This window comes from Enhydra lutris, unplaced genomic scaffold, assembly GCF_002288905.1.
Source record: "Enhydra lutris kenyoni isolate GAN:26980312 unplaced genomic scaffold, ASM228890v2 scaffoldscaffold24, whole genome shotgun sequence".
NCBI lineage: Eukaryota > Metazoa > Chordata > Mammalia > Carnivora > Mustelidae > Enhydra > Enhydra lutris.
The window spans coordinates 12,060,160-12,087,848 of NW_019154108.1; the positions used below are offsets into that span (position 1 = coordinate 12,060,160).

The 27,689-nt window shown below is 35.4% G+C and overlaps 1 protein-coding gene across 4 annotated transcripts in view; it reads left to right on the forward strand.

Moving 5' to 3' along the window:
• Positions 1 to 27,689, forward strand: part of LOC111150759 (CDC42 binding protein kinase alpha) — a 328,384-nt gene that overhangs the window by 140,641 nt on the left and 160,054 nt on the right. For all 4 annotated transcript variants that reach the window (XM_022508346.1, XM_022508347.1, XM_022508348.1 and 1 more), the window contains exons 6-9: positions 13,182 to 13,275; positions 23,355 to 23,555; positions 25,291 to 25,539; positions 27,365 to 27,444. In XM_022508346.1, the coding sequence (XP_022364054.1) occupies positions 13,182 to 13,275; positions 23,355 to 23,555; positions 25,291 to 25,539; positions 27,365 to 27,444 (624 nt within the window). The remainder of the gene's footprint in view (positions 1 to 13,181; positions 13,276 to 23,354; positions 23,556 to 25,290; positions 25,540 to 27,364; positions 27,445 to 27,689) is intronic.

Genomic DNA, 27,689 nt, shown 5'->3' on the forward strand with positions numbered 1-27,689 from the left:
TGCAACCTGTAATCCACGTAGTTGGGTGTCATTGGCAGATAGATGATGCACAAATCACAAGGTAAGCTGAGGCCACTTAGTGAAACAGTCAGTACTGAAGCGGGTCTAGGACTGAGCCCTGAGGAACTTTAGTATTTTGAGATTGGGTAGGGTAGGAGTGGCCAATAAAGCATACTAAGAAGGAACATCAGGAGGAAATAATAAGTGTGGATAAGGCATCTTATGGAAAATCAAAGTAAATCATCTTTCCCTTTATGTTTAGTTACATTAATGTCTTAGCTGATGCATTTCAAACATACATCTTTTTTTGTGGATACTAGTGTCCTGGGTATTGGGAGTGGGAGTGAGATCTGCTATTTAGTAAGTAATATGGTTTTATGTAAGTAGTAGTACGTTCTTTACATTCAGTTAACTGTCTTTTGAAAAAAAGACCAATTTTAAGAAAATAACTTCTGCTTAACAGTTGTGCCCAAGTTGGACAAAAAGTTTTAATTTTGTAAATTCATTCACAAGTCTTGTTCAAACAGTCCTGTTTTTCCAGTATCCTACCTACTTTGTTGGGTTGGAATGAAATATGCTTACCTGTAATAATAGAGAGCAGTTGAATGACAACAAAAACAGGTTTAAAAAAAAAAGCAAAATATAATTTTTTAATATACCTAAGCACTGTGGAAATATAGAATAAGAGAGTAAAGAGGAGGCGAACAAGTGAATCAGGAGGACCTCTTGGAAAAAGCCAGTCTGTGGTAGGAAGTAGATAGTTCAACAAATGGAATTAGCTTAGCTGAGGAGGGGAGGACCAAAGTAAACAAGATATGCAAAGAATGACCATTAAGATTCAGAAGTAAAATTTTATCATTATTTTAACGTTCAAGGTATCACTTGAATACTTAGAAAAATACAATATAAAAACATTGTTATAATATGGATAAGAGCATATCCATTTTTTAAATGCTTTTAATAGAATGGCTGGTTTTGGTAGTCATTAAATACTTTATTTTTGATCTGTCACCTCAGGTTTGAGACTTGCCATGGATGCACTTTTATTTTCAGCTAAAAGTCTGAATACCAGCCTTTCCATTTTTGATTTCCTGAATAAGAACTTTGCATTTTAAGAGTGTCTTTCTTTTCAATCATTTATTTGCTTAAATGCAAAATTTATGTAAGAGATTATTTCTAACAACTAAACAGTATCATGTGGCATATGTCTGACTCCAGTTGATTAAAGTACAAGCCAAATGCTGGGTTATAGTAAAACAAGTTCTAATTATAGGTTGAGAAAAAAACCCCAACTTATTTCTAAATATGTTAATTAAACTTAGCAATAGGCTTGGTGTTCCAATAGTCAGCTACAACATCAAGTATGCTAATAATAATGAAAGACACAAAATCCTACTAGAACAACAAAAAAAATATGCTTGATCTGGTTAGAATGTTATGTTTGATTATCCTGTGATGTAGTTTTAGATGACAAAAATAGAAAGGTGAGAACATTTGTGATGTTTTTAAAGAATATGTAAATAATCAGAATGTTAATTCTGATACCAAATGTTACCAGCTGGTATTGTGTGTTCTTCAGTAGCCAGGATCTTATCTTGATTTCTGTTTCTCATGTAGGTTTTACAATATCACCATTTTAAGAGTGGTGCTCATGCTGTCTCCAAACTAGAAGGACCTTATTAGAAACTGCTTTGATAGAGAAGGGAAAGTCATTGATGGTGGGCAGATTGTTTTGTCACAGAGATCAGTGATAATATAAAGTATTTAATGCTTTACACTTGTTGATTAGTAAGAATTAGATATGCATATCTGGGGAGAGAAGTTCCTTTATTTTAGATCACCTATCATTTTACAGTTCTTAGTGGAAATAGGTGCCCATACAGTTAGGTAATGGTAGAATATGAAACTGGTTTTTAAAAATGGAGAATACTCTCGGGGCGTCTGAGTGGCTCAGTCAGTTAAGTGTCTGACTCTTGGTTTCAGCTCAGGTTGTAATCTCAGGGTTGTGAGATCGAGCCCTGTGTGGGGTCTGCGCTGGGCATGGAGTCTGCTTGAGATTCTCTCTCTCTCAAAACAAACAAAAAAAAGAATTGTCTCTCCATTTTAAACCCTTCATTTAAAAAAAATGATATAAAAATAACAAACTTTTCTTTATTGGCTCTACTCTTAATAGTATTAGATGTTGTCCTTGGTAATTAACATTAATAGTAATCATTGATATGTTACTGGCTCATGACTTATTCCAAACTTTTCACCCAGAGGAGGAAAGCATGATCTCTGCCTTTTGTACTACTTGCCATTGATATTCAGGGGATCTTCATTAAAAAATGCTGTAAGGGGATGCCTGGGTGGCTCAGTGGGTTAAGCTGCTGCCTTCGGCTCAGGTCATGATCCTGGGGTCCGTGGGCAAGGAGCCTGCCTCTCTTTCCGCCTCTGCTTGCCTCTCTGCCTGCTTATGTGCTTTCTCTCTCTCTCTTTCTGACAAATAAATAAATAAATCTTAAAAAAAAATGCTGTAAGATTTCATTATAAATAGTCTTTTTGAACAGCTTTACTGAGATGTAATTCACATACCATAAAATTGAGTCGATTAAAATGTACAGTGATTTTTAGTGTATCCACAGATATGTTCAGTCATCACCTCAGTCTGTTTTTTTTTTTAAGATGTATTTATTTATTTATTTGACAGAGCTCACAAGTAGGCAGAGAGAGAGAGAGAGAGGAGGAAGAAGGCTCCCTGTTGAGCAGAGAGCCCTATGTGAGACTCCATCCCAGCACCCTGGAATCATGACCTGAGCTGAAGGCAGAGGCTTTAACCCACTGAGCCACCCAGGAGCCCCACACCTTAGTCTGTTTTAAACCATTTTCCTCACCTGTACAGAAACCCTGTACCCTAAAGTTCTCACCTCCCTGTTCCCTTATTTCCCTAGCCCTAAGGAACCATTAATCTTCTCTCTCTGTAGATTTGTCTATTCTGGACATTTAACATCAATGGAAAGCTAATGGGTGTCTCTCGATGGACTTCTTTCACTTAGCACATTGTTTTCAAGGTTCAGTCCTGTTGTAGAGTATACTAGAGTGTACATCTCAGTTTAACCAGGTTGACTGGTAAAACTAAAACGCCAACATTTTCCAGAGATTTTTGACAGAGTCCATAGTGTGCCATGGGATCACAATTATACACAGTACAAGCCAAAATTAGTCTGTCAGGAAATGATTTAGCCTCAAGAGAAAAAAAGTGGACTGATAGCTCAAGATGACCCAGGTCAGATGACCTAGGTTTGAATTGGAAGAATTATCAGATAAAACCTTTAAAAAAGTATTTACTTTAAGCATACTTCATGAAATAAAGGAAAACATTTAAAATGAATGAGATGATGATGGGGCGCCTGGGTGGCTCAGTGGGTTAAAGCCGCTGCCTTCGGCTCGGGTCATGATCCCAGGGTCCTGGGATCGAGCCCTGCATCGGGCTCTTTGCTCAGCGGGGCGCCTGCTTCCCTTCCTCTCTCTCTCTGCCTGCCTCTCTGCCTACTTGTGATCTCTGTCTGTTGAATAAATAAATAAAATCTTAAAAATTATAAAAAAAAAGAATGAGATGATAGAAAATTTCAGTAGTGAAATAGGAAAAAAAACAAAATGAAACCTTCAGAATAGAAAAATACAGTATCTCAAATAAAAATTCACTGAATGGCATCTGTATCAAAAAGGAGACTCATAAGAGAAAGTCAGTGAAACTGAGTATAGATCAACAGAAATTATTCTTTGCAAACTAGACATGGAAAAATTGTAAGAGTGAACAGATAAGTGATGAAAAGATGTAACATATGTAATTGGAGCCCCAGAAAGACAGAACGGGGCAGAAAAAATAATGGCTGAAGATGTCCCAAGTTTGGAGAAACATAGGAATTTAGAGAATCAACAGTCACAGCAAATCAAAACAATATAAATTCGACAAAGCACCTCCGAATCAAAGTATGGAATACGAAGGATACCAAAAGTCTTGAAAGCATCTAGAGGAAAATAATGCTTTACATACTGGGGAAAAACAATCTGAGAGAGCTCAGATTTCTCATCAAGACCACAGGGACTAAAGGATAATTGAACAAAATGTTTACACTACTGGAAAGAAGAAAACTATCAACCTAGAATTTTATATCCAGTGAAAATTTCCTTCAGGGATGAAGTTAGAATATTTTTAGATACATGAAACCCGAAAGAATTTATTACTCAAGACCTTCCTTACCAGAAATCCTAATTACACATTTCAGAATGAAGGAAATGTTAGCAGAAGGAAATGTGGTGCTTCAAGAAAGAAGAGCATAATAAATGGTTTAAAAAAATTGTGTGTATACAACACTTTTCCTCTTAAATTCTTATTTTTTTAAAGATTAAAAATATCTTTCTGTTTATTTTTAAGTAATCTCTGCATCCAGTATGGGGCTTGAACTCACAACCCTTAGATGAAGAGTTCATGCTTCACCAACTGAACCAGCCAGGTCACCCCTCTCTGGGGTTCTTTAAAACATTTGACTGTTTAAAGAAATTTGTTTTGGTGAGCGAATTTGTATATGTATGACAACTGGAACATAATGGATAGAGATAGAGCATAAGCAAATTCTGGTATAATTATAGACCTTTAAACATTTTTTTTTTAAAAGAAAAAATCCTATGAGACAAAAAGAATAAGTGACTAACATAACATTTTTTTTTTTTAAAGTGATTTACAGGGGCAAGAAAATGAATTTATCATCAGACAATTCAACAACAAAGGTTTATGACTGAGAAACAATGTGTTAAATATTTATGATGTCCCAGAAAAGAGAACACAAACATAATCACCTTTCAGATATAATTCTTTATACTCACTCACAAATGTCGTCAACTTGCAGGAGCCTGGGGAATGTTGATCCCATGAATTCTTCCTGAAGAATCTAGTAATCTGTTAGAGAATGAGCTACAGACAACCAAAATGACAGGGAGACATCAGCTTAAGGACTGGAGTTGTTCATTAAGTAGCTGTAGAAGTGAAAACAGAAAAGTTAAGAGGGAGCAGGAACAGCATTTATGGCTGTTTGCTCTCGGAATGGACATAGGCTGCAACCATAAAAGGTGGTGACAATTGGGAGAATTTGTACACATTTTTTTCAAAGTGTTTTCAGTCATCAAATTTATGGTGCTGGCATAAATAATGTTATTTTGAGATTGTTGTGTGTGAATGTGAAATAAAGCAAATGCGTGATTATGGGGTACTCCAATTCGCTTCTCTTATCCCCTGTGTCCTTAAGAATCAGGCCTGTTGGTGCAGAAAGAAGGAGACACTGATGTGAGATCAAAGAGGACAAGTATAAATTCTGTAGTTCTGAATTTGAATTGGAAGTATCAGAATGAGCTACTGAGGTTTCCATAATTTGCAAGGACTCCTAGAATTTCCTGAAAACTTCTCTGCAGTTTATGATGTGGAGAGGGTACAGATTAAACTCAGCCAAGAGAAGAAGCGCATAGGGCAGAGTTTAGGAAAGTGCTGGTATCATATAAGACTGATGAATCACTGACCTTTACCTCTGAAACTAACAATACATTATATGTTAATTAATTGGATTTAAAAAAAAAAAAAAGAAACCTTTACTTCTGGTGCCTGGTCCTGGGACCCTACATCAGATAGGGAGTGCAAGGTGAGGAGAGAATTATATCGTCATACCAGCATCCTCCCTCACCTCCTCTTTCCCCAGGAAAGTTGAATGTATAAATTCGTACATGTTATATTGAGCTAGGCCTGACTCAGGGATCCTTTTTATCACTGTTACTGCTTTTTGTTTTGTTTTTGCATTGAAATTTACTTTGCATGGTATACCAGCCTTTTAGTAATGGTATCCATATCCCTCTGATTTTCTGTGATCTTATTTTTATTCTTTTCATTTTGAGCATCTCTAATGTGTGCAGCAATTAGTTGCGTTTTTACTTGCTGATCTAAAAAAAAATCTCTGTCACTTAAAACACTGCATGGAATAGGGTGCCCGGGTGGCTCAGTTGGTTAAGTGGCTGGCTTTGGCTCAGGTCACGATCCCAGAGTCCCAGCATCGAGTCCCACATTGGGCTCCCAGCTCCATGGGGGTCTGCTTCTCCCTCTGACTTTCTACTCTCTCATGCTCTCTTTCACTCTCTCTCTCAAATAAATAAATAAATAAATAAATAAATAAATAAATAAATAAAATCTTCTTTAAAAAAAGCACTGCACGGAAAATAGAAAGTACTAAATAAGCCTTAGGTGTTATTTTTATCAGGACAATATAGAGATTTAAAGAAGTCCGACTAGGAATAGAACTGTAAGTATGTTGTAGATTTAAAAAATAGTAACAATACTGTGAACAACTATACTCCAGTAAAATTTGAAAATGTGGATGAAATGTGCATTAGAAAACCATAAGCCACTACAGTGTACTCATGAAGAAATAGAAATCATGGGAATAACCCTAAGAACGTTTAAAGAAATCTAGTAATGGGACAATTTCCTTCCACAAGACTTCAATCTCTTATATCTTTAGGCATTTTGTACCTTCCCCACTTTATTTTTAACATTGAAATACACATGATAAAATTCACACATGGCAAATGTGCTGTGCTGAGTTTTGACAATGGATACACCTATGTAGCCATCATCGCAGTCAAGATGTGTAATGTTTTTATCACCCTGAAAATCGCCTTGTGCTCTTTCCCAGTTAAGGTCTGTTTCTCCAGCCATGAGTTGTTCTTGTTTCTGTCCCCATAACTTAGTTTTTAACCTGTTCTAGAACGTCTTATAAGCAGAATTCTACATGGTGTATTCTTTTCTGTCTGATGTGTTTTTATCAACATATAGATTTTTGAGTTTCATTCAGTTTGACGTATATGACAGTAGATGTTTCTTTACTGGTTGGTAGTCTTCTGTTGTATAAATATATGATAACTTGTCCACCTCCCTGTTGGTGGCCATTTGAGGGTTTTTTTTTTTTCCCCTAGTTTTGAGCTATTACAGACAGTATAGCTGCTATGAATGTTTTTTTATGGATAAAGTTTTCTTTTACTCTTAAGAAAGCAGTAATTGAATCCTGTATAAATTATTTCAGAAAATTTGAACATTTTTGAAAAGCCACTTACCTCACTTTATGAAGATAGTAAAACCTTGATAACAAAACTTGCGAAAGATAGTGTTTATAGAAGAGAGTGTTTATAGAACAATATTACTTATGAATAAAAAGCAAGAATCCTAAAGAGAAAAACAATCAAATTCAGCAGTATAGATGTTACATTTGTCAACACTAATAAGACAGACTTATTTTTCAATTTAATTTCACTAAGATTGGATGCTTTTTAAAATAATGGCTTCTATAATTGTAGTTGTGTGTTCTGTCCTTTAGGGGCACATGATATAGTGGTGCATCTTTATAATCAATGGAATTTTACACTCCGTGATGCATGGTACATTTAAAAAAATGGTCATGTGGGTTTCATTCCAGGATGCAAGGACGTTCCAACATTAGAGCATCTGCTAGTGTAATAAACTATATTAATAAACTGAAGGAGGAAAACCATAAAATCTCAGTACTAAAAGTAATAAAATTGAATATCCATTCCTGATACTTTTAGCAAATTAGGAGTTGAAGATAATTCTTGTAAGCTGATTCTGAATTTCTACTGAAAATCTAAACCAAGGATCATACTTAATGGCAAAACATTAGAAACATTCCCCCTAAAATTGAAAGCAGAATGAGAATGCTTCTTTGAAGAAAATCCCATTCACAATAGCAACAAAACTGTAAGGTACCAAAAACTATAGGTAATAAAACATAGATACATAGTTAATAAAAGATAAGTAATAGCTATGTGGATAATAAAAGTTCAGTATTATTGAAAGATATACAAGAATACTCATAAGTGAGGTACACTGTATACATGGATGGGAAGAGTCTTCTTATAAAGACATTAGTTCTTTTAGATTAATATATAAAATCATTGTGATTCCCATCAAAGTCTCAGTGTGTTCTACTGAACATACTCAGTTGATCCTAGCATTCATCTGGAAGAGCCATGACATTTTAAAATCCTGGTCCGCAGGAGTAAAGAAGTCATTACAGAGCTTTCATAATTAAGATAGTATAGTATTTGTCCAGGTATAGGCGTATACATAGGATGATCATGTATCTCAGTTTATGCTTATTGTTCTGGTGATTACTAATAGTCTTCCTTTTCCCCTGGAGACTGTTAAGGGAAACTGCTTTAGGAAGTTCTGAAACAGACCCACTTGGTTTGCAAGCTAAATGGTGGGAGAAATCAGTGGTTAAAGGATGTCGTTCAGTCAGTGCTGTTGGGACAGAAGGAAATGGGATGGGCCTTTATCTCACACTGCATGCAAACTTTTATTCCAGGGAGACTAAAGACTTGAAGTGAAAAGTAAAACTTTGAAACTTATAGGGGAAAATATGGGACAGTATCTGTAGGACCTCTGGGAAAAGGTAAGGGAAATTTCCTGGGACACAAACCACAAATTATGAGAGAACTGTGGTTGCCAGGGACTGGGGAAATAGAGGTTGGTCAAAGGGTACAAACTTCCAGGTACAAGATGGATAACGTCTTGGGGCACCTGGGTGGCTCAGTCAGTTAAGCTTCTGATTCTTGACATCAGCTCGGGTCATGATCTCAGAGTCATGGGTTCGAGCCCTGTGTTGGGCTTGTCACTCAGAAGGGAGTCTGCTTGGAAATTATCTTTCCCCCTTCTCTGCCCCACCCATCCCATTAAATAAAAAGAAATGAATAAGGTCTGAGAAGCTATTGTATAATGTGGCTATAGTTGGTAAAACCGTGTTGTATGACTGAACTTTTCTAAGAGAATGGAAATTAAACGTTTTACTGAAAAACACCACCAAAAACAAAAGAACACATGAGGAGTGTGTTAATTAACTCAACAGTGAGAATCCCTTCATGATGTGTATATCTATCAAATCATCATGTTGTATACTCTAAATGTATGATTTTATTTGTCAGTTATATCTCAGTAAAGCTGAAAATAGTGAAAAAGACAAAAACAAATCGTAAATTAGAAGACTACATTGACATTAAATAATTTTTTTACGAATAAGACATTATAAACAATGTGGGAAAATAAGCCCACATGCTGAGAGAAGAGATTTGTAACACATGTAAACTAAGCTTGAGTAAACAGAATTCCTGAATATTAACCAAAACCCAAACAACAAACAGCACACACACAGTGTAAGAAAATGGTAAAGGATATTAACTGGCATTTTACAGAAGAGGAATGTGAGATGACTAGTGATAATGTAAAAAAGATTCTTAAACTTAATGGTATTCATGATTATGAAGTTGAAGACACACATGTCTTTCATCATAGCAGTCCCACTTCTAAATATGCAGCCTGGAGAAATGTTCATAGATGAGCACTAGGTGACATTGGTAAAAATATTCATTTCAGAATTTTGTGTGATAGCAAAATAATCCACAATCTAAAATTGTTGAGAACTAAATTCTATAATCAGGAGAACTGATAAATTTGGTCTATGGAAGTATTCCATGTAGCAGGTAAAACTAACAGACTAGAACAATGTATGTCAACATGGGTAACATGTTCTAGCCACAGTATTAGAATAAAATAATTTTTCTAAGGCTATACACAGTTTTTGGTATCAGTTATGAAGTTTAAAGACATTCAGAAAGATTCATAATCTTATGGTTGTTTACATGTACTAATATAAAATATATATGGATATAGTAATTGCCAGGGTTGTGGTTGCTAACCTGTGGGGAGTGGGTGAAGGAGATAATATGAAAGGGTAAAGGGATACTTAAGGAGCATCAGTACTATCCTGTTAATTATTTTCCATTTCATTATTGTTATAAATATAACTTATTTTTCTACTTAATAGTTTCTGTTTGTCTACTTTAATAGTTTCTATTTTTAAAATACCCTGAAATATTATTGATGATTATGAATCCTTTCACTGTTTTCCTTTTCTGTAATTCCTTTAGTCCTCTTTAAAATCTGAGAAATATGCCAGTAGCAGTATGTGTAGTGACTATACAGCTTAATATTTTTTAAAATGAAAAATAAAACACATTCTTTATACTCCTCTAAAAATGGTTTAGGTAATTTCTAAGGTTCCTTCTAGCACTAAAGTATCCTTCTTTGATGTTTCCAAACAACAGAAAAATCTTTTTTTTAATACACCATTCTGACCACGGGATAAATTCAAACATTGAGGATAATGAAGCCAATTTCCTGTTAAAGTTGTTTTCAGTCCATCTATCTGCTAGTCTCTGTTAAGCAGTCATCTCTCATCTTCAGGGGTGTCACCAAACTTTTTCTGTAAAGGCCCAGTAGGAAATATTTTAGGCTTGAAGCCCACACTGTCTGTAGTCAGAACTACTCAGCTCTGCTGTTGTAGTGGGAAAGCCTGCCATACATAATACTTTTATAAGTGAATGGATGTGACTTTATTTATAATAAAATTTTATTTGCAAAAATGGGCAGTGGGATGGATTTGGCCTCTAGGTCAGTATTTGCCAACTCATGATGTTCAACACACAAATTACTTCCATAGTATTATCCTTTTATTACAGATGGGAGGCATAGAGACCTTAAGTGGTATCATTCAGGTTAAATTAAAGGACCCTTATGTAAGGAGACATACCTACAGAAATTCTGCTAAGGTCAATCTCAAAGAGATTACTGTCTGTCTTTTCTTTTAGTTTTATGATTTCAGGTCTCACATTTAGGTCTTTCATCCATTTTGAGTTTATTTTTGTGTGTGGCATAAGAAAGTGATCCAGTTTCACTCTTTTGCATGTAGCTGTCCAGTTTTCACAAAGCCATTTATTGAAAAGACTGTCTTTTTTCCATTGTATTTTCTTGCCTCCTTTGTCATAGATTAGTTGGCCATATAAGCTTGGGCTTATTTCTGGGCTCCCTGTTCTGTTCCACTGAGCTGTTTTTGTGCCAGTACCATACTGTTTGCATTACTATAACTTTGTAGTATATCTGGAAATCTAGGATTGTGATATCTCCAGCTTTGTTCTAAGTATGTCTCCTCAGGCAAAGGAAACAAAAGCAAGAATAGACTGTTGATACTGCATCAAAACAAAAAGCTTCTGCACAGCGAAGGAAACCATCAACAAGATGAAAGATAACCTGTTAAATGGGAGAAGATACTTGTAAATGATATATCCAGTATGGGGTTAATATCCAAAATATACAAAGAACTCAACCAACATAATAACAAAAAACCAAGCAGTCCAAAAAAAAAAAAAAAAGGGTTTTTTTTTTTTTTTTCAAAAGAGTACTTAAAAATGGCCAAGAAGTACATGAAAAGATGCTCAACATCAGTCACCATCAGGGAAACACAAATCAAAACCACAATGAGATGTTACATCATACCTGTCAGGATGGCTAGGATAAAAAAAGATAAGAACACGTGTTGGTGAGGGTGTGGAGAAAAAGGAACTCTTGTGCACTGTTGATGGGATTATAAATTGGTGTAGCTACTATGGAAAATATCATGGAGGTTCCTCAAAAATATTAAAAATGGAGATACCATATGATCCAGTAATTCCATTCCTGGGTATTTACCCAAAGACCCAAAAACACTAATTTGAGAAGATATGTGCACCCTTATGTTTATTGCAACATTATTTGCAGTAGCCAAGATATGGAAGCAGCCAAAATATCCATTGATAGATGGATGGACAAAGAAGATAGGGTGTGTGTGTGTGTGTGTGTGTGTGTGTGTGTGTGTGTGTATGTACATACATATATATATGGAATATATATAGTGGAATATTAACCATAAAAATAATGTTTTTGCCATTTGTGACAAAATGGATGTACCTGGAGAGTATGCTAAATGAAGTAAGTCAAAAAAAGACAAATACCAGGTGATTTCATTTATATGTAGGTCTAAAAAACAAAACTAATGAACAAAGAAAGAAAAAAAGTAGACTCTTAAATTCAGAGAACAGACTGAAGGTTGTCAGAGGGGAGGTGGTTCGGGTGATGGATGAAATAGATAAATGGGATTAAGAGGTACAGACTTCCAGTTATAAGATAAATAAAGAAAGAGATGAGGGGAAAAAAGGTGACCCTAACCACATGGTAATAGAATTGTTTTTGTATAATTGATGTTCATAGATGATTTTTTTTCTTCCTCTACATGTAGAATATATTGAGAGGGTCTGATCTCTTAGTTTTTTTGGAATTCATCTTTAGATGGTGATTAGAAAACGTGTTGCAGGGTCTTTATAGGAATCATTTTATGTATTTTTGCCAAGATTTGCAACCCTTTTCTTTATTCATATGTAGAAACAAATACAAAAACCGGTGTGATTTAGTTTGTTGTTAATTAGATTTGGATATCCTATAAGCTTTTGACTTAACAGCTATAAATAGCTTTATATAACATAAATTACTACTAAGCAGTTGTGTCAGTTGTATTTCAAATAAGTTTTATGAAGAAATTTCTTTGCAGTTACTTTGACCTGAAGTAATTGAAAATTTATTTATTTACATTTACATTCCAGGTCTAGGAGGTATATTTTTCCTTCTCCAATTTCACAGGTTAGAGGATAGTACATTTTGTGTATGTCAAGTAATTACTTCTCTTCTCTGTATACAGAAAGTAGGCCTATCATGGTCATATTGGAATCTGTGCAAATCTAAATTAATCTAAATTAATTTAACCTGAATGAAAACTGCCTGGAAGGGGGGCCTGGGTAGCTTAGTCAGTGATGTGTCTGACTCTTATTTCAGTTCAGGTCATAATCTCAGGGTTGTGATTATCAAGCCCCATGTTGGGCTCCATGCTGACCATGGCGTCTGCTTAAGATTCTTTTTCTCCCTCTCCCTATGCCCCACCCCCACTTGCTCGTGTGCACACACACACTCTCTCTCTCTTAAGAAAAAAAAAGATGGAGAACTGCCAAAAAGCAGTTTTTTTCAGAACACTGAAAGTACATGTGTTTACAAAAGTTTTCATATGAATCAGAGCCAGGATTTGAGCCCATAAAGTAGTTAAGTAGGTGTTCTTAGAGTATTAGTTTTAAAAGAAGTTGAAGTTTTCAGACAGATTTTTATCTTACCAAGTAAATGGTTATGTTTATTTTTCTCAGCTAAAAATTGAATGTGTCTGTCTTTTCAGGGACATCAAACCTGACAATATATTGATGGATATGAACGGACATATTCGATTAGCAGATTTCGGTTCTTGTCTGAAGCTGATGGAAGATGGAACGGTAAATAAAGATGAATCTCAAGTTATTTTGTCCACAGATATCTCCCTTGCTATTTGTCCTGTTTTAGAAACTATTTATTTATATTTTCTAAGTATCCATCCATCCATTTGTCTTTCTGTGCTCCACCTTTTCCCACAATGGCATTAGGGATACTTACTCATAATAAGGTTTGTATACAAAGTCCAATGCCATTTTTAACTGCTTATATTAATGATGTTAAGATTGATACAGCATGTCTTTTATGAGAACCTTATTTGTTTTTTTCTTTAGCTGAACTGTTTATTAATTGTACTTGAGGTATTTTCACTGTTTTAGAGAGGTGAATAAAACAATTCCCACATGGGAGAAGAAAATGTGACTCCTTCTTCACCTTTATTTTTTTTAATCTTCTTTCCTAGTTGTCTAGTTTTTTTGAGGGACAATATTCAACAAATGAATGCTTTCATCAGAACATTTCTATCTGAATTTAGTTTCACATTCCCATTTGGTTTACTTCTACTAACCCTTGGTCCCTCATATAAACTTAAAGGATTATATGCCCCAATTTTATTCCTTGTTTGTTTTGTTTGTTTTTACTTCAGTTTCCTGGCTGTATAGCAGAGATCCAAGTATATGTAATTTCACTTGGCAGAAATTATTTTGGAAAGCAGTTTAGTATAATATATTCTAAAGGCCATGAAAATGTATATTATTTTGGACCAGTAATTGGACTTCGGAAAATGTATCCTAAGGAGATAAACTTTAAAAAAATTAGGTTTTATGACTTCTGCTTCTGGCCATGATCAAAGGAGTAATTGGTACCATATTGTCCTCTCACTATAAAAAACTGTAAAATTGTACATAATATTTGGAACATCAGTTTTCAGGCAGTAGACAACAGGCAGCATAAGACTGTTATCTTTGAGAGAAATGAATTCATGAGATGTACCTTACCATTTCCCAGTATGGGGACAGTCTGCTGGCTCTTGATGCAGAAACCTAGTGTTAGAGGTGAGGGTAGCAGTTCTCCAGAGCTGAGGAGGAAGACATCAGAGATGAGTTAGTTAGTCTGCAGTGTTTAACACTGGAGAGGAGCAAGTGTTTCAGAGAGAGGGCCTAAAGTATGCCTACGGGGCTATCTCCTGCAGGTTGGGCTGTACAAAAGCAGTATAAGACAGCAGATGTACCAAATAATAGATGCTGTGTATCTGAAAATTGAACAGGTTTCTGAAAATCAAAGTGGTGCTGGAGAAGAGATAGTACATGGGTACACTGGAATTTTGGCCCCGGGGAGCTATTTAACACCTTTATACCATGTAAGACGTACTCCAAACCTGTATAACAGTCTAAATCCAAGTCCTGATAAAATTCATTGAGTTTGAAAGTGGTCTTCTAAGTCAGGGGGTTTGAGATGAATCTTAGAGTTTCTACAAGTCTGGCCCCAAAGAGTGTAATTGTAAGCTAACCCTTGTTTAAGGAGATCAGGTGGTATTTTTTTTATCTGCTTCAGTAATATTTAACATCTTCAGTGGAAGATAATACAGTTCATACTGCCTATAATAACTTTTTCTGTCAATGACCAACATTCAATCAGAAATCACCAGACCAAACAACAACGGGGCTAGGATAGGGATTCTGTTACAGACTTAAAAAATAAAAGTTGTCAGTAGAAAGTTTGATAGCACAGATATTGGACTTAGAGACATAATAAAGGTATCATAAATATGTTTTTTAAATAAATATGTCTAAAGAATCAAAATGTAGTCTAACGATGGCTCAGATAAGGAATCTCAGCAAGAAAAGAAATCAAATGGACCTTTTTAGAACTTAAAGTGTAGTAATAGAAATAAAAACTCACAGGAGGAGATTAATGGCAGATTAGAGATGAGAGAAGAAAGTGCCAGTGAGTTTGAAGACCAGTCAATAGTGATGATCCAGTCTGAAGAACAGAGAGGAAAAGATTGAAGCAAAATAAATTCAGGCTCCGGGGTCCTCATGATTGGAATACCAGAAAGAGAAAAGAGTGAAACAGGAACAGAAAGAATTAGTAGGGTTGATGGCTCAGACTTACCAAATGTGGTGAAAAACACAAATCTAAGAATCTTAGTGTACCTCAAGGTTAAAAGGAACCACACAATTAAACTCCCAAACATTAAAGATAAGAGGAAAAAAATGGAAAGCAGCCAGAATTTAAAATATGTTACATATTTTGGGAAAATGGTAAGAATAACCATAGGTGTCTCATCAGAAATAATATCTTTAAAGTGCAGAAAGAGAAAAAAAATCTATAGACCAAGAATTCTCTGCCAAGCAAAAATATTCGTCAGAAATGAAGGTGAATAAAAGACATTTTCAGTTAAATGAAAGAGATCACTCCCCAGCAGGCCTGGATGCTCAAGAATGTCCTTTAATCCAAAGGAAATGATACCATTTGGATAATTAGATCAGTAGGATAAAGAATATCAGATATGATAAATAAGATCTGTAGGATAAAGGAAAAAAGGCTCATCTTTCCTTCAAAATTTACATAAAAGCCATCTGATGAGTGTGAAAAGCAAAAATTACCACACTGTCCTGTGGGGTTATGGTATTTGTAGAAGTAAAGATCTATGAGGGCAGTAACCATGTGAATGTGTCCGTGGAACTGCGCCTCCATAACCTCTGCGTCTCTGTGAAGCATGAAGTAGGCAGCTGATCATGGCAGGTATGAAGCAAGAAGGGAGGGCTTGCTGAGTTGAGGAGACACAGATTCAAATCGGGGAGGCTGTGGCCTCAGGAGGTTTTGGATCAGAATTCTGGAGAGCAGAGTGCTACAGTGAAGAAGAATTCCAGGAGAAGAGCTAGCGTTTCCCTGAGTCCTGTGGGTCATACGCCCCTTAGACTCAAAGCTGGGGCTCTTTTCCTGGAGTCTGATAGGCAGCTTTCCAAATCCCTGTGCATTCCAGAATGTGGTGAGGACTGTTTCTGTCTGTATGAGTTACCCCTGATCAAGTTTATTCCTTGAAATCTTGGTGTGTCTTCCTGCTTGTTCATTCTTTGCTGATGATCTCAAAATAATTCTGGACATATAGCATGTTTATCCTCCATTTAGAAAATTATAATGAACAAGCCTTTTTACTTGTTTTATTTCCACTTTATTTTTATTTTATTTTTAAATCAGAGTGATGTATATGTGTTTTAAGGAGGCTTGTCATAAAAACTGCGTTCCTTTGTCCCATTCTTTCTGCCTCCAAATCTCCTTTGCTGGAGGCAGACACTTGGGAGTCTTCTGGCTGTTTGTGTTGTCGCTTCCTTTACTTACATATTTCTTGTTATCATACTTGTGCTACTGTCTTTTGATTATTTAGTACTAGTTATTACCTGTTAATTTCCTACCATATCACCCATCCCATACACTTTCTATCTTCTTAGTGTCTTTCCTTAAGTCCTGTTCAATTCTTTATGACTCTATACAAATATTATTAATAATTTTGCCATTGCATGCAGTTTATTTTAATTACAGTTCTTTTCTTGAACACTTTTTGTTGTCCGTGGTGTAAGTGACTACTTTGTCTTGTTTTCTATAACTCTCACCAGTTTATCCCCAAATTTCCAACCCCTAATTCCTTTCTCTCTCAGAAACATTAAGTAACCTAGTGGTTCCCTTTTATCTTTGGAGGGAGCTGTGCTGGAGTCTTGCCTTCTCCCTTCTCATCCAGACTGTTCTGCCGGCTTGTTGTAGCACTGTCCTGCCAGGACTCTCCTACTCTTCATGGTGGGATTCACTGCATGGCCATCTAGCAGTGGATCCTCTCTTTCCTGGGTCCCATGTCTGGCTTTCTCTTTATCGGGTAGTAGCTCTCAGTAGCTCTCCTGAGAGCTACTTATGGAAGTAAATATTTTATAATCTTGCACGTGTGAAAAATGCTTTCACTTCTACCCTCATATTTGATTGATAATTTGTTTGGGCATAGTAATGTAGATTTCAAATGATTTTTCTTAGAATTTAGCAGGCATTGCATCGTCTTCTAATTTACTGTTGAGATATCTGGTGCCATTCTAAATCTCAGTTCTTCTGTTAAACCTTTCCTCCCTTTTCTAAAAGCGTTTAGGATATTCTATTCTTCCCAGTGTTCTGAAATGTTATAATTATATGTCTTTGTATGGATCATTTTTTATTACCTGGGCAGCTGCCTCAGTTTTAGCTTTTCCTAGATTTTGGGACTTTGCAAATCAGCTCTCAGCTTGCTTTTGGGCTCTCAAATAGGAGTTGAAATTATGCCATCTTAATCACTACACCTTTATAAGAAGTCAGTTTCTGGGAAGGATATCCTGCTTTACTTCTTTTTCTTCTTCTAAGATTGTCTTAGCTGTTCTTGGCCATTTGTTTTTCCATATGCTTGTTAGGGTTATATTATTGGTTTATATATATACCAAGTATACACAAATGCCCCTTCAGAAACAGAAGCTTGTAGACTTGCATTGAATTTAGAGGTTAATTTTGGGGAAATTTATGTCTGTAACATGGAATCTTCGTTTCCACAAACATGATGTCTCTCTCCATTATTTAAGGTTTTCCTTTATGTCTGTTATTGAAGTTTTATAATCATATTTACAGTAAATCCATTACCTTTATTTGTTAAATTTGTTCCTAGACATACTGGATTTTTGGGGCATGGAGCATTATAAACAATAACTGTTACAGTTTCAGTTTAATAGCTTGTTGTTTTGTTGAGGATCACAGTTGATTTTTGTATTCTCATTTTGAAACTAGAAAGCTCACTAAATTTTTTGTTCAAAATAATTTGTAGATTGTTTTAGGTTTTGTACATAGACAGTCACATAATTCACATTAACAAATGCTTATGTATGCTGTTTTTCCCCTGTATGCAATCAGTGACCTTCAGTGCAATATTAAATAGGTATGGTAATAGGGAGCTCCTTTGCCTTGTTCCTGATGCTCATGGTGTTTTTTCTGTAGTTTCAAATTAACTATGATATTTGCCATAAGCTTTTGATAGATACTCTTTACAAAATTAAGGAAATTTCTGTTTCTTATTATGAAATTTCTGTTTCTTATTAGGATAAGAATGTGTTATTATGGTTATTATTGTTGTAATCAGATGACTTTTCTGCTTCCATTGAGATGATGATATTAGGGTGTTTTCCCTTTAATCTGTTAAACTGATGCATGACATAGAATTTCTCATGTTAAATCATCCATTCTTTGGCCAAACGTAACTCTGTTTTGAAGATGTATTGATATTTTTAAACAAATTGCTCGAATGACTCTACTAATATTTTATATTGGATGTTACCCAAGAGTCATACTTCAGATTGACCATTCTAAGATTGCAGTATGATTTTTTTTTTTCTCAAATCATTCTTGTCTGAGTTTTGTATTTGGGTTATCTTAGCCTTCGAAAATGGACAGAGGAGTAGTCCTATCCTCTCCCCTTACCAATTTTGGCTTTAGAACAAGTTTATATAATACAGAGGTTGTCTATTTCTTATGAAATTGGTAGAACTCACTTTTAAATCACCTTTGCCTTGGTTTGGTTTTGTTTTCCTCTTGTTTTTTTGGTTTGTTTTCCAGGTAGATTTTATACTATTGATTCACATTTTTTAATGGTTATAGGTCTCTTTGGTTTTCTATTTCTTCCTGAGTCAGTTTTGGTAAGTTATATTTTTTTTTCTATGAAAATTGTCTATTTTCTCTGAGTTTTCAATTTTGATGGCATAATGTTCATATTGTACTCTTCCTAACTTTAAAATCTGTTACTTGTGTAGTTTTGTTGTTTTTTCAATCCTAATGTTGTTTGCTTGTGCTTTTCTTTTCCTTCGTCAGTTTTGATATTTAGAGCATTTTACTTTTTAGTTCTAAATATTTTCCAGCTTTAGTTAGAAAACCTCTGTGGACCATTGATTATTTTTAATATCTTTAGTATTAATTATTTGGTTCTTTTTAGTTTTATTTTACTGGAGAATGGGTCTATTTAATAATCAGTTTTTTTCTGACATTTGTCAAGAGTTGCTTTTGCTTTATAAAAGGCTAGTTTTTATAATGTTATCTGTCTGTTTGAAAATAGTACACTCTTTTTAATTCCTGGGTCCAGGTTTCTATGTGGGTCTGTAAGATTGAGGTTCTTAGTTTGTTGTTCAAATTTTTTATATTCTTAACAGTTTTATTTCTTTCTGATATATCATTTGTTATTTAAAAAGTCTTACCATGATACTGAATTTATTAATTTTTCCTTGTTATCATCAATGTTTACATAGCCCTTTGTAGCTACGTTGTTAGGCATATTATTCAGAATGTTATTCTGAGGTATTTTTGTTTATAATTATGTTAATGAATTTTTAAAAATCTTAATAATGATTTTGCCTTTAGAGTCTATTTTAACTGATAGAAATATAGCTACCTTAATGTTCTTTTAACGTTTGCCTTATATGTCTTATGCATCCTTTTACTTTTAACCTTTCTGTGTCCTATGTTTAGATATAAATCTTTTATATCTTTGCTATAAACTTCTATATCTTTGCTTTTAAACCTTTGCTAATTTTGAAAAATATTTGTTCATTTTGGCTTTTTCTTTAATTTTCTTTAATTTTTTTCAGTGTTCCAAAATTCATTGTTTGTGCACCACACCCAGTATTCCATGCAATACATGCCCTTCTTAATACCCACCACCAGGCTTACCCAACCCACCACCCCCCTCCCCTCCAAAACCCTCAGTTTGTTTCTCAGAGTCCACAGTCTCTCATGGTATGTCTCTATTTGTCATTCAATTTTTACAGTCCTGTCTTTTAATAGGTAAATTTAGTCCATTTATAAATTTCATAATATATATTTGTATTTTTTCAGTATCAGTATATTTGTATTTATTCTTAGTGTTGATCTTATGCTATTTACTGTAGATTTTGCTTATTTGTTTGCATGCATGCTTTATTTTCCCCTTTTCTGCCTGCTGTTGACTTGGTCAAGTGTAGTTTAATTTCTCTTTTTATTTACTTTTTTGGAAGCTATACATTCTATTTCAAATATTTTAATGTTTATCTTTAAATTTTTAATATTTAAGGTTTACCTGAAGTCTAGAGTCAGTTTCTTACCATATTTCAAAGCCAAACAAGAAACTCAGTTTATTTTATACTATATGCAAAAATCAACTAAAAATGAATCAAAGACCTGAATATAAGAGCTAAATCTATAAAACTCTTAGAAGGATATATAGGGGATAGCTTTATAACATTGGATTTGGCATTGATTTCTTGGAAATGACATTCATAGTATCCACAATGTCCAAGAGATTTAAGTAACCAAGGTATCTATCAGCAGATGGGTGGATAAAGGAAATGTGGTATTTAAGTACAAGGGAAAATTATTCAGACTTAAAAAGAAGGAAATTTTAACACATGATACAACATGGATAAGCCTTGAAAATGTTAAGTGATTTAAGCCAGACACAAAATGTCAAATACTGTATTATTTCATGGCTATGAGGCACCTAGGGTAGTCAGACTTAGAGATAGAAAGTACAGTGGTGGTTGTCAGGGCCCAGGATGGGGAGGGAGGTGGGCAGGGGGCAGTTAGTGCTTAATGGATGCCAAGTTTCAGTTTTGCAAGATGAAAAGAGTTCTGGAGAAGGACAGTGGTGACTGTTGCACCACAGCGTGAATGTGCTTCATGCCAATGGAGTGCATGCTTGGAAATGGTTAAAATGGTAAATTTCATGCTACAGGTATTTTACCACAATTAAAAATAATGATTAAAAAGTAAGTAAAAAATAAAGATGAGAGAACAAGAAACTTCAACCACTTGGATCCTAATTGTTCCCTCAGTAACACATTACTGTTTTCTGGTATTTTAGTTCCACCTGATTTTCAACCTTTAAATAGTTGTTCCCTCCTCCTCTGACAACCTGTTTCTCCTCTTTTTCCTACTCCTCCTCATCCCCTTCCTCTTTGTCACTATTTTATCCAATTAATGACTGTATGTATGTTAAAGTTTAGTAATACCTTTGCTCACAATTGCTTCTACTACCACATTCTTCCACATTAGTTAAACTTCTTGTTTCCTTAAGTGTGTCCTTATGTTTATCTGGAAGAGTGTGTACATGGAAATTCACTTACTCTTTGTGTGAAAATACCTGTATTTAACCCCCATTCATGTATCATAATTAGGTGACAGTTATTTTGTCTTGTCACTTTGAAGATTCAATTCCATTTTCTTCTCTCTGCTGTGTCAATACCAATAATTCAGCTGCAGTCTGCTTGTCATTCCTTGGTAGGCAATCTCTCTATATTCTTTACTGTTTTGAAGATGTCTTTGCCTTTGGTACTCTGCAGTTTAACTGCGGTGTGGATAGAAATGGATCTGGTTTTATTTTTTCATATCTTTTACCTGTTCACTTTTTATTTTTTTTATTTCAAGACTAGCTTTTTGGTTTTGTGGGGGTTTTTTTTCCCTATTTCTAGAACGTCATTTCATTTTTTTCATTTCTCCTATGATTTTTTATTTTAAATTTTTAATCATTTTAAAACATACTTCATGTAGCTTCATGTAGAATTGATAATTGTCAGGGGTCTAATTATATTGCTTTGATTTCTGATTTTTTTTGGGGGGGGGGTAATGGACTGTTTTCTCATTTAGTTTGTATTTTTGGACCATGAGCTCATCTTCAGTGGGCTTTTATGTGTGAGAATTATATGCAGCGAGGTTTGATCATGTGTCCTGTAAAGTAGTGAATTTTGAATAGTAGTAGTTTTGAATTTGTTATGCCAAGTTTTGGGGGTGCACCTTACCAGGTGCCATTATTTTTGCCAGTTCCTTGGCTTGAGGACTTCTGGATCCCAGAAGCACTATGATTTAGAATACCCACTGCTGGGACTATACGGCTGAAAGTGATGAATTTTGGGAGGAGCAATTTTTCTTCACGTTTCAGCCACAATCAATACGGACAGTCTCTTTCTCTGAATGGCAGATTTTCATAATTCACCTTTTTACTTACCCTCTAGAGTAAAGGCTATTATTATAGGGGGTGGCCTCTTGCTTCAAACCTCACATAAGCTGAGGACTGTCCCCTCGTCCTCATGGATATATTAAAATCCAAGTATCTAGAAAATGAAAACCAACATTCCCCAGCCCCAGTCCTGCTATAACGCTCATTGCTCTGGTTCTCAAACACTTCTTGATAACCAGCCCCTAAGAATTTCTTTTTTCTCTAAGGGCTCATTTATATATTTATTAAAAAAATGGTTGTTGTATTTTATCTAGTATTTTTAAGAGTTTGCAGTGCAGGAGTTTTCAAGTTACCTTATCTCAGTATTACCAAAGAGGAAGTCTATTCTAAGGATTACTTAAGAATGATATTTTTTTCTAGAAAATCCAGAATATTAACCATTATTCTACCTTGAGAATATTCTTTTTTGATACACTTCTTTAAAACATACAAAGAAACAATTTTATTTCAGAGTACCTTGCAAGATGCATGCCCAAGATCATTTATATTGATTATTTTCTCACTTACATCTAACTTCCCATAATTACATGCGCAACTGTTTTTCTCTACTGGGACTTTATTTTTTGAAGAATATGTTTCAAACCCCTTTGTAATTTTTTAAATTAATAGGTAGTTTGCAGTACATTGTTAATAATTATTTCCTTAGGTTTCAGTTAAGGTGTTTTAAAATAATTTCTGGGTTGCTCATAAGTATTGGCCTGTTTTTTTCAGGCTATATTTTCCTTTTGACAAATGTAGAGTTTTCCTAGTTCCATTATTTATAGGAATGTGTTGGTTAGATAATATCAATAATAAGAATGTTCTGTACTAAATACCCAGTTTGTTTTTAATGGCTGTGATGTTCAAATCCTATCGTTACCCTAAATGTAGCCAATGAAGTACCATCAATAATAAAGATTCTATAGTATTGTGAAATCTGGAGGACTGTTAGTGTGGAGATTATATACAATTGAACTTATACGTACAAGGAGGCTAAATTCAGGTAATGACAAAGTTGTAGTTTTGAAATGATGTCTTGTGTATGTGAGTAAGTGTAAATATTTTTTAATTAATTATTGTTTCTAATATAGTAGATTACTAAAAATGTGTGAACTTCCTCAGGTCCAGTCCTCAGTGGCTGTTGGAACTCCAGATTATATCTCTCCTGAAATCCTTCAAGCCATGGAAGATGGGAAAGGGAGATATGGACCTGAATGTGACTGGTGGTCTCTGGGGGTCTGTATGTACGAAATGCTTTATGGAGAAACACCATTTTATGCAGAATCTCTGGTGGAGACATATGGAAAAATCATGAATCATAAAGTTAGTATATTTTACTATTTTTTCAATTCAATGTGGTAAATGATACAATAAATTTGAAGTGATGTGATAGTTAAAAAATATTTTTTTAAAAACAAGAACATTCTAATTTCTATGCTAATAGGGGACCTGACAAACATGAATAATCAAAATCCATTAATTATACATAAAATTATTAGTTCTTACCTTCTCCTGTATTTTATTAGAAATGCTAGTAAATAGGAAATTGGTCTCTTCCGTAGAATAATGAAGTGGGTAAGCAGATAATTTATATCCTTACTACTATAAGTACTCATGACTAGAATGCATTTAAAAAATTCTCATCCTTAGCCATCATAAATTAAAAGCAAATCAAAATAAAACTGAGATATCCTTTTTCCCCCTGGCAAAGATGAAAAGAAAAATTCTACTCTGTACTGTGAATAACCCAGTAAGATGGGTATTGTTGGACATTGTCAATAGGAACTGATGTAACCTTTCTGTCAACAAATCTGTAAATAAGCATCTAGAGCCTTGAAAAGGGTTAGAACTTTGGATTGAGCAACTTCAGGTTTAGGAATCTGCCCTAAGGAAGTACTCAGTTGAACCAAGATATATGTGCGAGGATACCTGTTCTGGTCTTCTTTAGGATCAGTGCAGTGAAAAGAGTCCAGATTCACCACAGGAGCAAAGTAATGGGGCCTTTAGTTCCTGATGAAATAGAAATAAATTGTAATAAAGAGAGGAGGGTTCTGATTGATCGATTTCAGAAGACTGTGAGCTGCTGCAACACCTGGAATAGGAACGTCCCATAAAAGGGGGGTGAGACAGTTATGATCAGTTGCTTCATGTATGTATCAGTCCCTTAATGCTCTTCTGCCTGGCTGCAAGGATAATCTGCCAAATAGTCATGGAGAGTCAGAAGACAGGGGACAGCTAGCTACCGCGTTGTAAAGAGCACGTAAATCATTTCAGAGAGAAATCAGTGAGAGGTGGGGGCTCCGAGCCGGACTCTGGAGTCAGGCCGCTCTTCCAAAAGCTCTTTGGTTTACTAGTCGTGTGACTAGGAGTGACTGGCTTGAACTCCCTGGGGCTTTGGGTCTCTTCTGCAAAACCAGAATAATAGTGGCACCTGCCTTCAAGGATTGCTGTGAGGATTATAGGCATTAAGTGAACAAAGAGTTTCCATGAGTGTCAGGTGCATGGTCCATTCTTCACAGGTGTTTACTGTTGTTACTTAATGCTTGGTTTGTGGCATATATGAACATCAGGAGTCATATACACTCTACTGAAATTTTGAGTCAGTCTTCTTTTAATAAGTTCTCTTCATTCTGATAGCAGTTTAAGGTATTTTAGCATTCAGTATATTCTTTCTACGGTGCATGTGTGAGTGACTAAGTCACATATAAAATTAAAAGTTCATTTAGAAAAATGCTCTTTTGTAGTATGAGTACTTTGTGCCAGTGTACACTTATTAGACATTTTTAAAAGATTTTATTTACTTATTAGACAGAGATCACAAGTAGGCAGAGAGGCAGGCAGAGAGAGAGAGGGGGAAGCAGGCTCCCTGCTAAGCAGGGAGCCCGATGCGAGGCTTGATCCCAGGATCGTGGGATCATGACCTGAGCCGAAGTAGAGGCTTTAACCCACTGAGCCACCCAGGCGCCCCCACTTATTAGACATTTTTAAAAGAAAATACATTTTTAAGAAAATAAATGTTAATCTGATTTATGTTTTGTTCCTATTATTCTGTGTCTAGGAGAGGTTTCAGTTTCCAGCTCAAGTGACCGATGTGTCTGAAAATGCTAAGGATCTTATTCGAAGACTCATTTGCAGCAGAGAGCACCGACTTGGTCAAAATGGAATAGAAGACTTTAAGAAACACCCTTTTTTCAATGGAATTGATTGGGATAATATTCGAAACTGTGAAGCACCTTATATTCCAGAAGTTAGTAGCCCAACAGATACATCGAATTTTGATGTGGATGATGATTGTTTAAAGAATTCTGTAAGTATGACATTGCAAAGAAGCTCTTTTTAATGTGGTTATGAAGCAATTTTATGGACCTCCTTATCAATTACTAGACAGTTATCGTGGGTTCTAGTATTTATTTTCTCATACATTGAGAAATTGAGAGAGTTCGCTGAGGTGAACATGTCTGTTTATGACAAGGAAAAAATTAGACTTCACGTATTTACCAATTAGATCAGTTATGCCATGAGGTTTCCTAGGAAGAGGAGAAATTAGATGCTTAGAAAAGTGGATTTCATGATGGCAGAGTGAGAGTTTGGCAAATCTCTCCTTAAAAAGCTCCATGATACTGGACAAATTGTCAAAAACAACCATTTTGGGGCATGACAACTCAACCCAAGGGAAATGAATTGAGAAACTGTCCCACCCCATTCCTTCAGCCTGGTTGGGGCTGTCGAGCTGCTGGCAGGAGGCTGACTTGATTTGGAGAGCTCCCATGCCCAGTGGTGTTGCCACTAAAAGTAGTAAATTGGTAGGAAGGGAAGTGGGGAAAATTCTATAGCCTTGCTCTCCTGAGGTTGTAGGCTCCTTGGGGCTGGTGGCAGACTAGCAGAGTCGCCAAACACTGGACCACTCTTAGCTTGTGGGCTGACATAGGTCGTCAGCCTCTGCTCTACACCTTTAGGTTACATTGTTACAATTTAGGACAATAAGAACATAAAATTTTATAGATGTTGCCCTTTTAGCCTTCTTAATTTGAGCTTTATTTTTTTTCCATTATTTTATTTCTTATGGTTTTAATTCTGCACTAAAAATTTGTATATTGATTTTCTATCACTGTTCACTGTTCAGTAAGTGGCATGTGCAAGGCAGGTAAAGATTTCTTCTGCTTCTTTCTCCGGACCTCCAAAAAAAAAAAAAAATGGACTTTCCTCATCAGTTTTTTATTATAAGAATTATATTTATTGTAAACAGAAATTTGCATCTTTCCAAATTAAATACATAGTACAGTCGATTCTGATTATGGTAGTTACATGTTCTGTAAAGTTCCTGTGTGTGCTGTAGTTGTGAATATTGAACCATTATTCCTAGGGGGAAATACAGGGGTAGGTTCTTTTGAGCCTCCGGTCATTTCATTCAACCAGTCAGTACGTAACCTTGTTTTATGTATGTTTCTCTTTAAAGAAACCTTATTGAATACATATATTGTTGATTAATTCACAGCAAGTTCACAGCCAACAGCAGTGTAACTTGGGCCTGAGCAAAGCTTCTCTAACACACATACGTATTTGTCTGGCACATTGCAGCTGTCTTGCTTAGAAACTGTCTAGATGGCCGTTCTGCACTATGCGTGGAGGACATTTTAAACAACACAGTCACCCATAAAAAGCAGAAAAATCTGAAAGACATGGCACATGCAGACCTTGGAAGGAGTACTTTTTGTCGTATCAGAGCTGAAACAAGAAGGCAGAGCGTCTCCTTGTTCAGTCCCAGCTGGAAACTTAGGCATCAGGCAGCTCAAAAAAATGTTTTTGTTCTGCATGTGTCTGCTAGTGATTGCAGAAGCACTGTGAATATTGATTTTGGGTTACAAATAATTTTTAGCGATGAGGCAGATCTGCACATATGCATACATGAATAATCACTCTCAATGTCAGACTTTCCATCTGGAGTTTAGTTTTATTAGAATATTACAGTGGCAGTGCTCATGTCTGGATTCTAGATCACAGCACATCTGCACCAGACTTAATCTCTGTTTCTAAATTGAACAGCCACGTATTTCCTATTGATCGTTAATATTATAGGCCAACCTACAGATCACGGTTATTTATTTCTTACCAGATGTGTTTTCCTCCTTCAGGAAACGATGCCCCCACCCACACATACTGCATTTTCTGGCCACCACCTGCCATTTGTTGGTTTCACATATACTAGTAGCTGGTAAGTTGGAAAAGTTAACATAATTTGGACAACTTAAAGCAAATTAAGATAAATTTAAGAAATATGTAAGAAAGCCTTGTAAGTCAAAACAGTTTTTAAATAGAGGCCGAAGCTACTGCTTGACAAATTTAGATGTTCTGTAACGAGTAGAACATAGGAGAATCTTGGGTCATTTTGGAGGAGAAATGGAGCTCACAGTGTTCCTGTTGGCACTGGGGCAGGAATCGAAGAGTCTTTTGCATTAG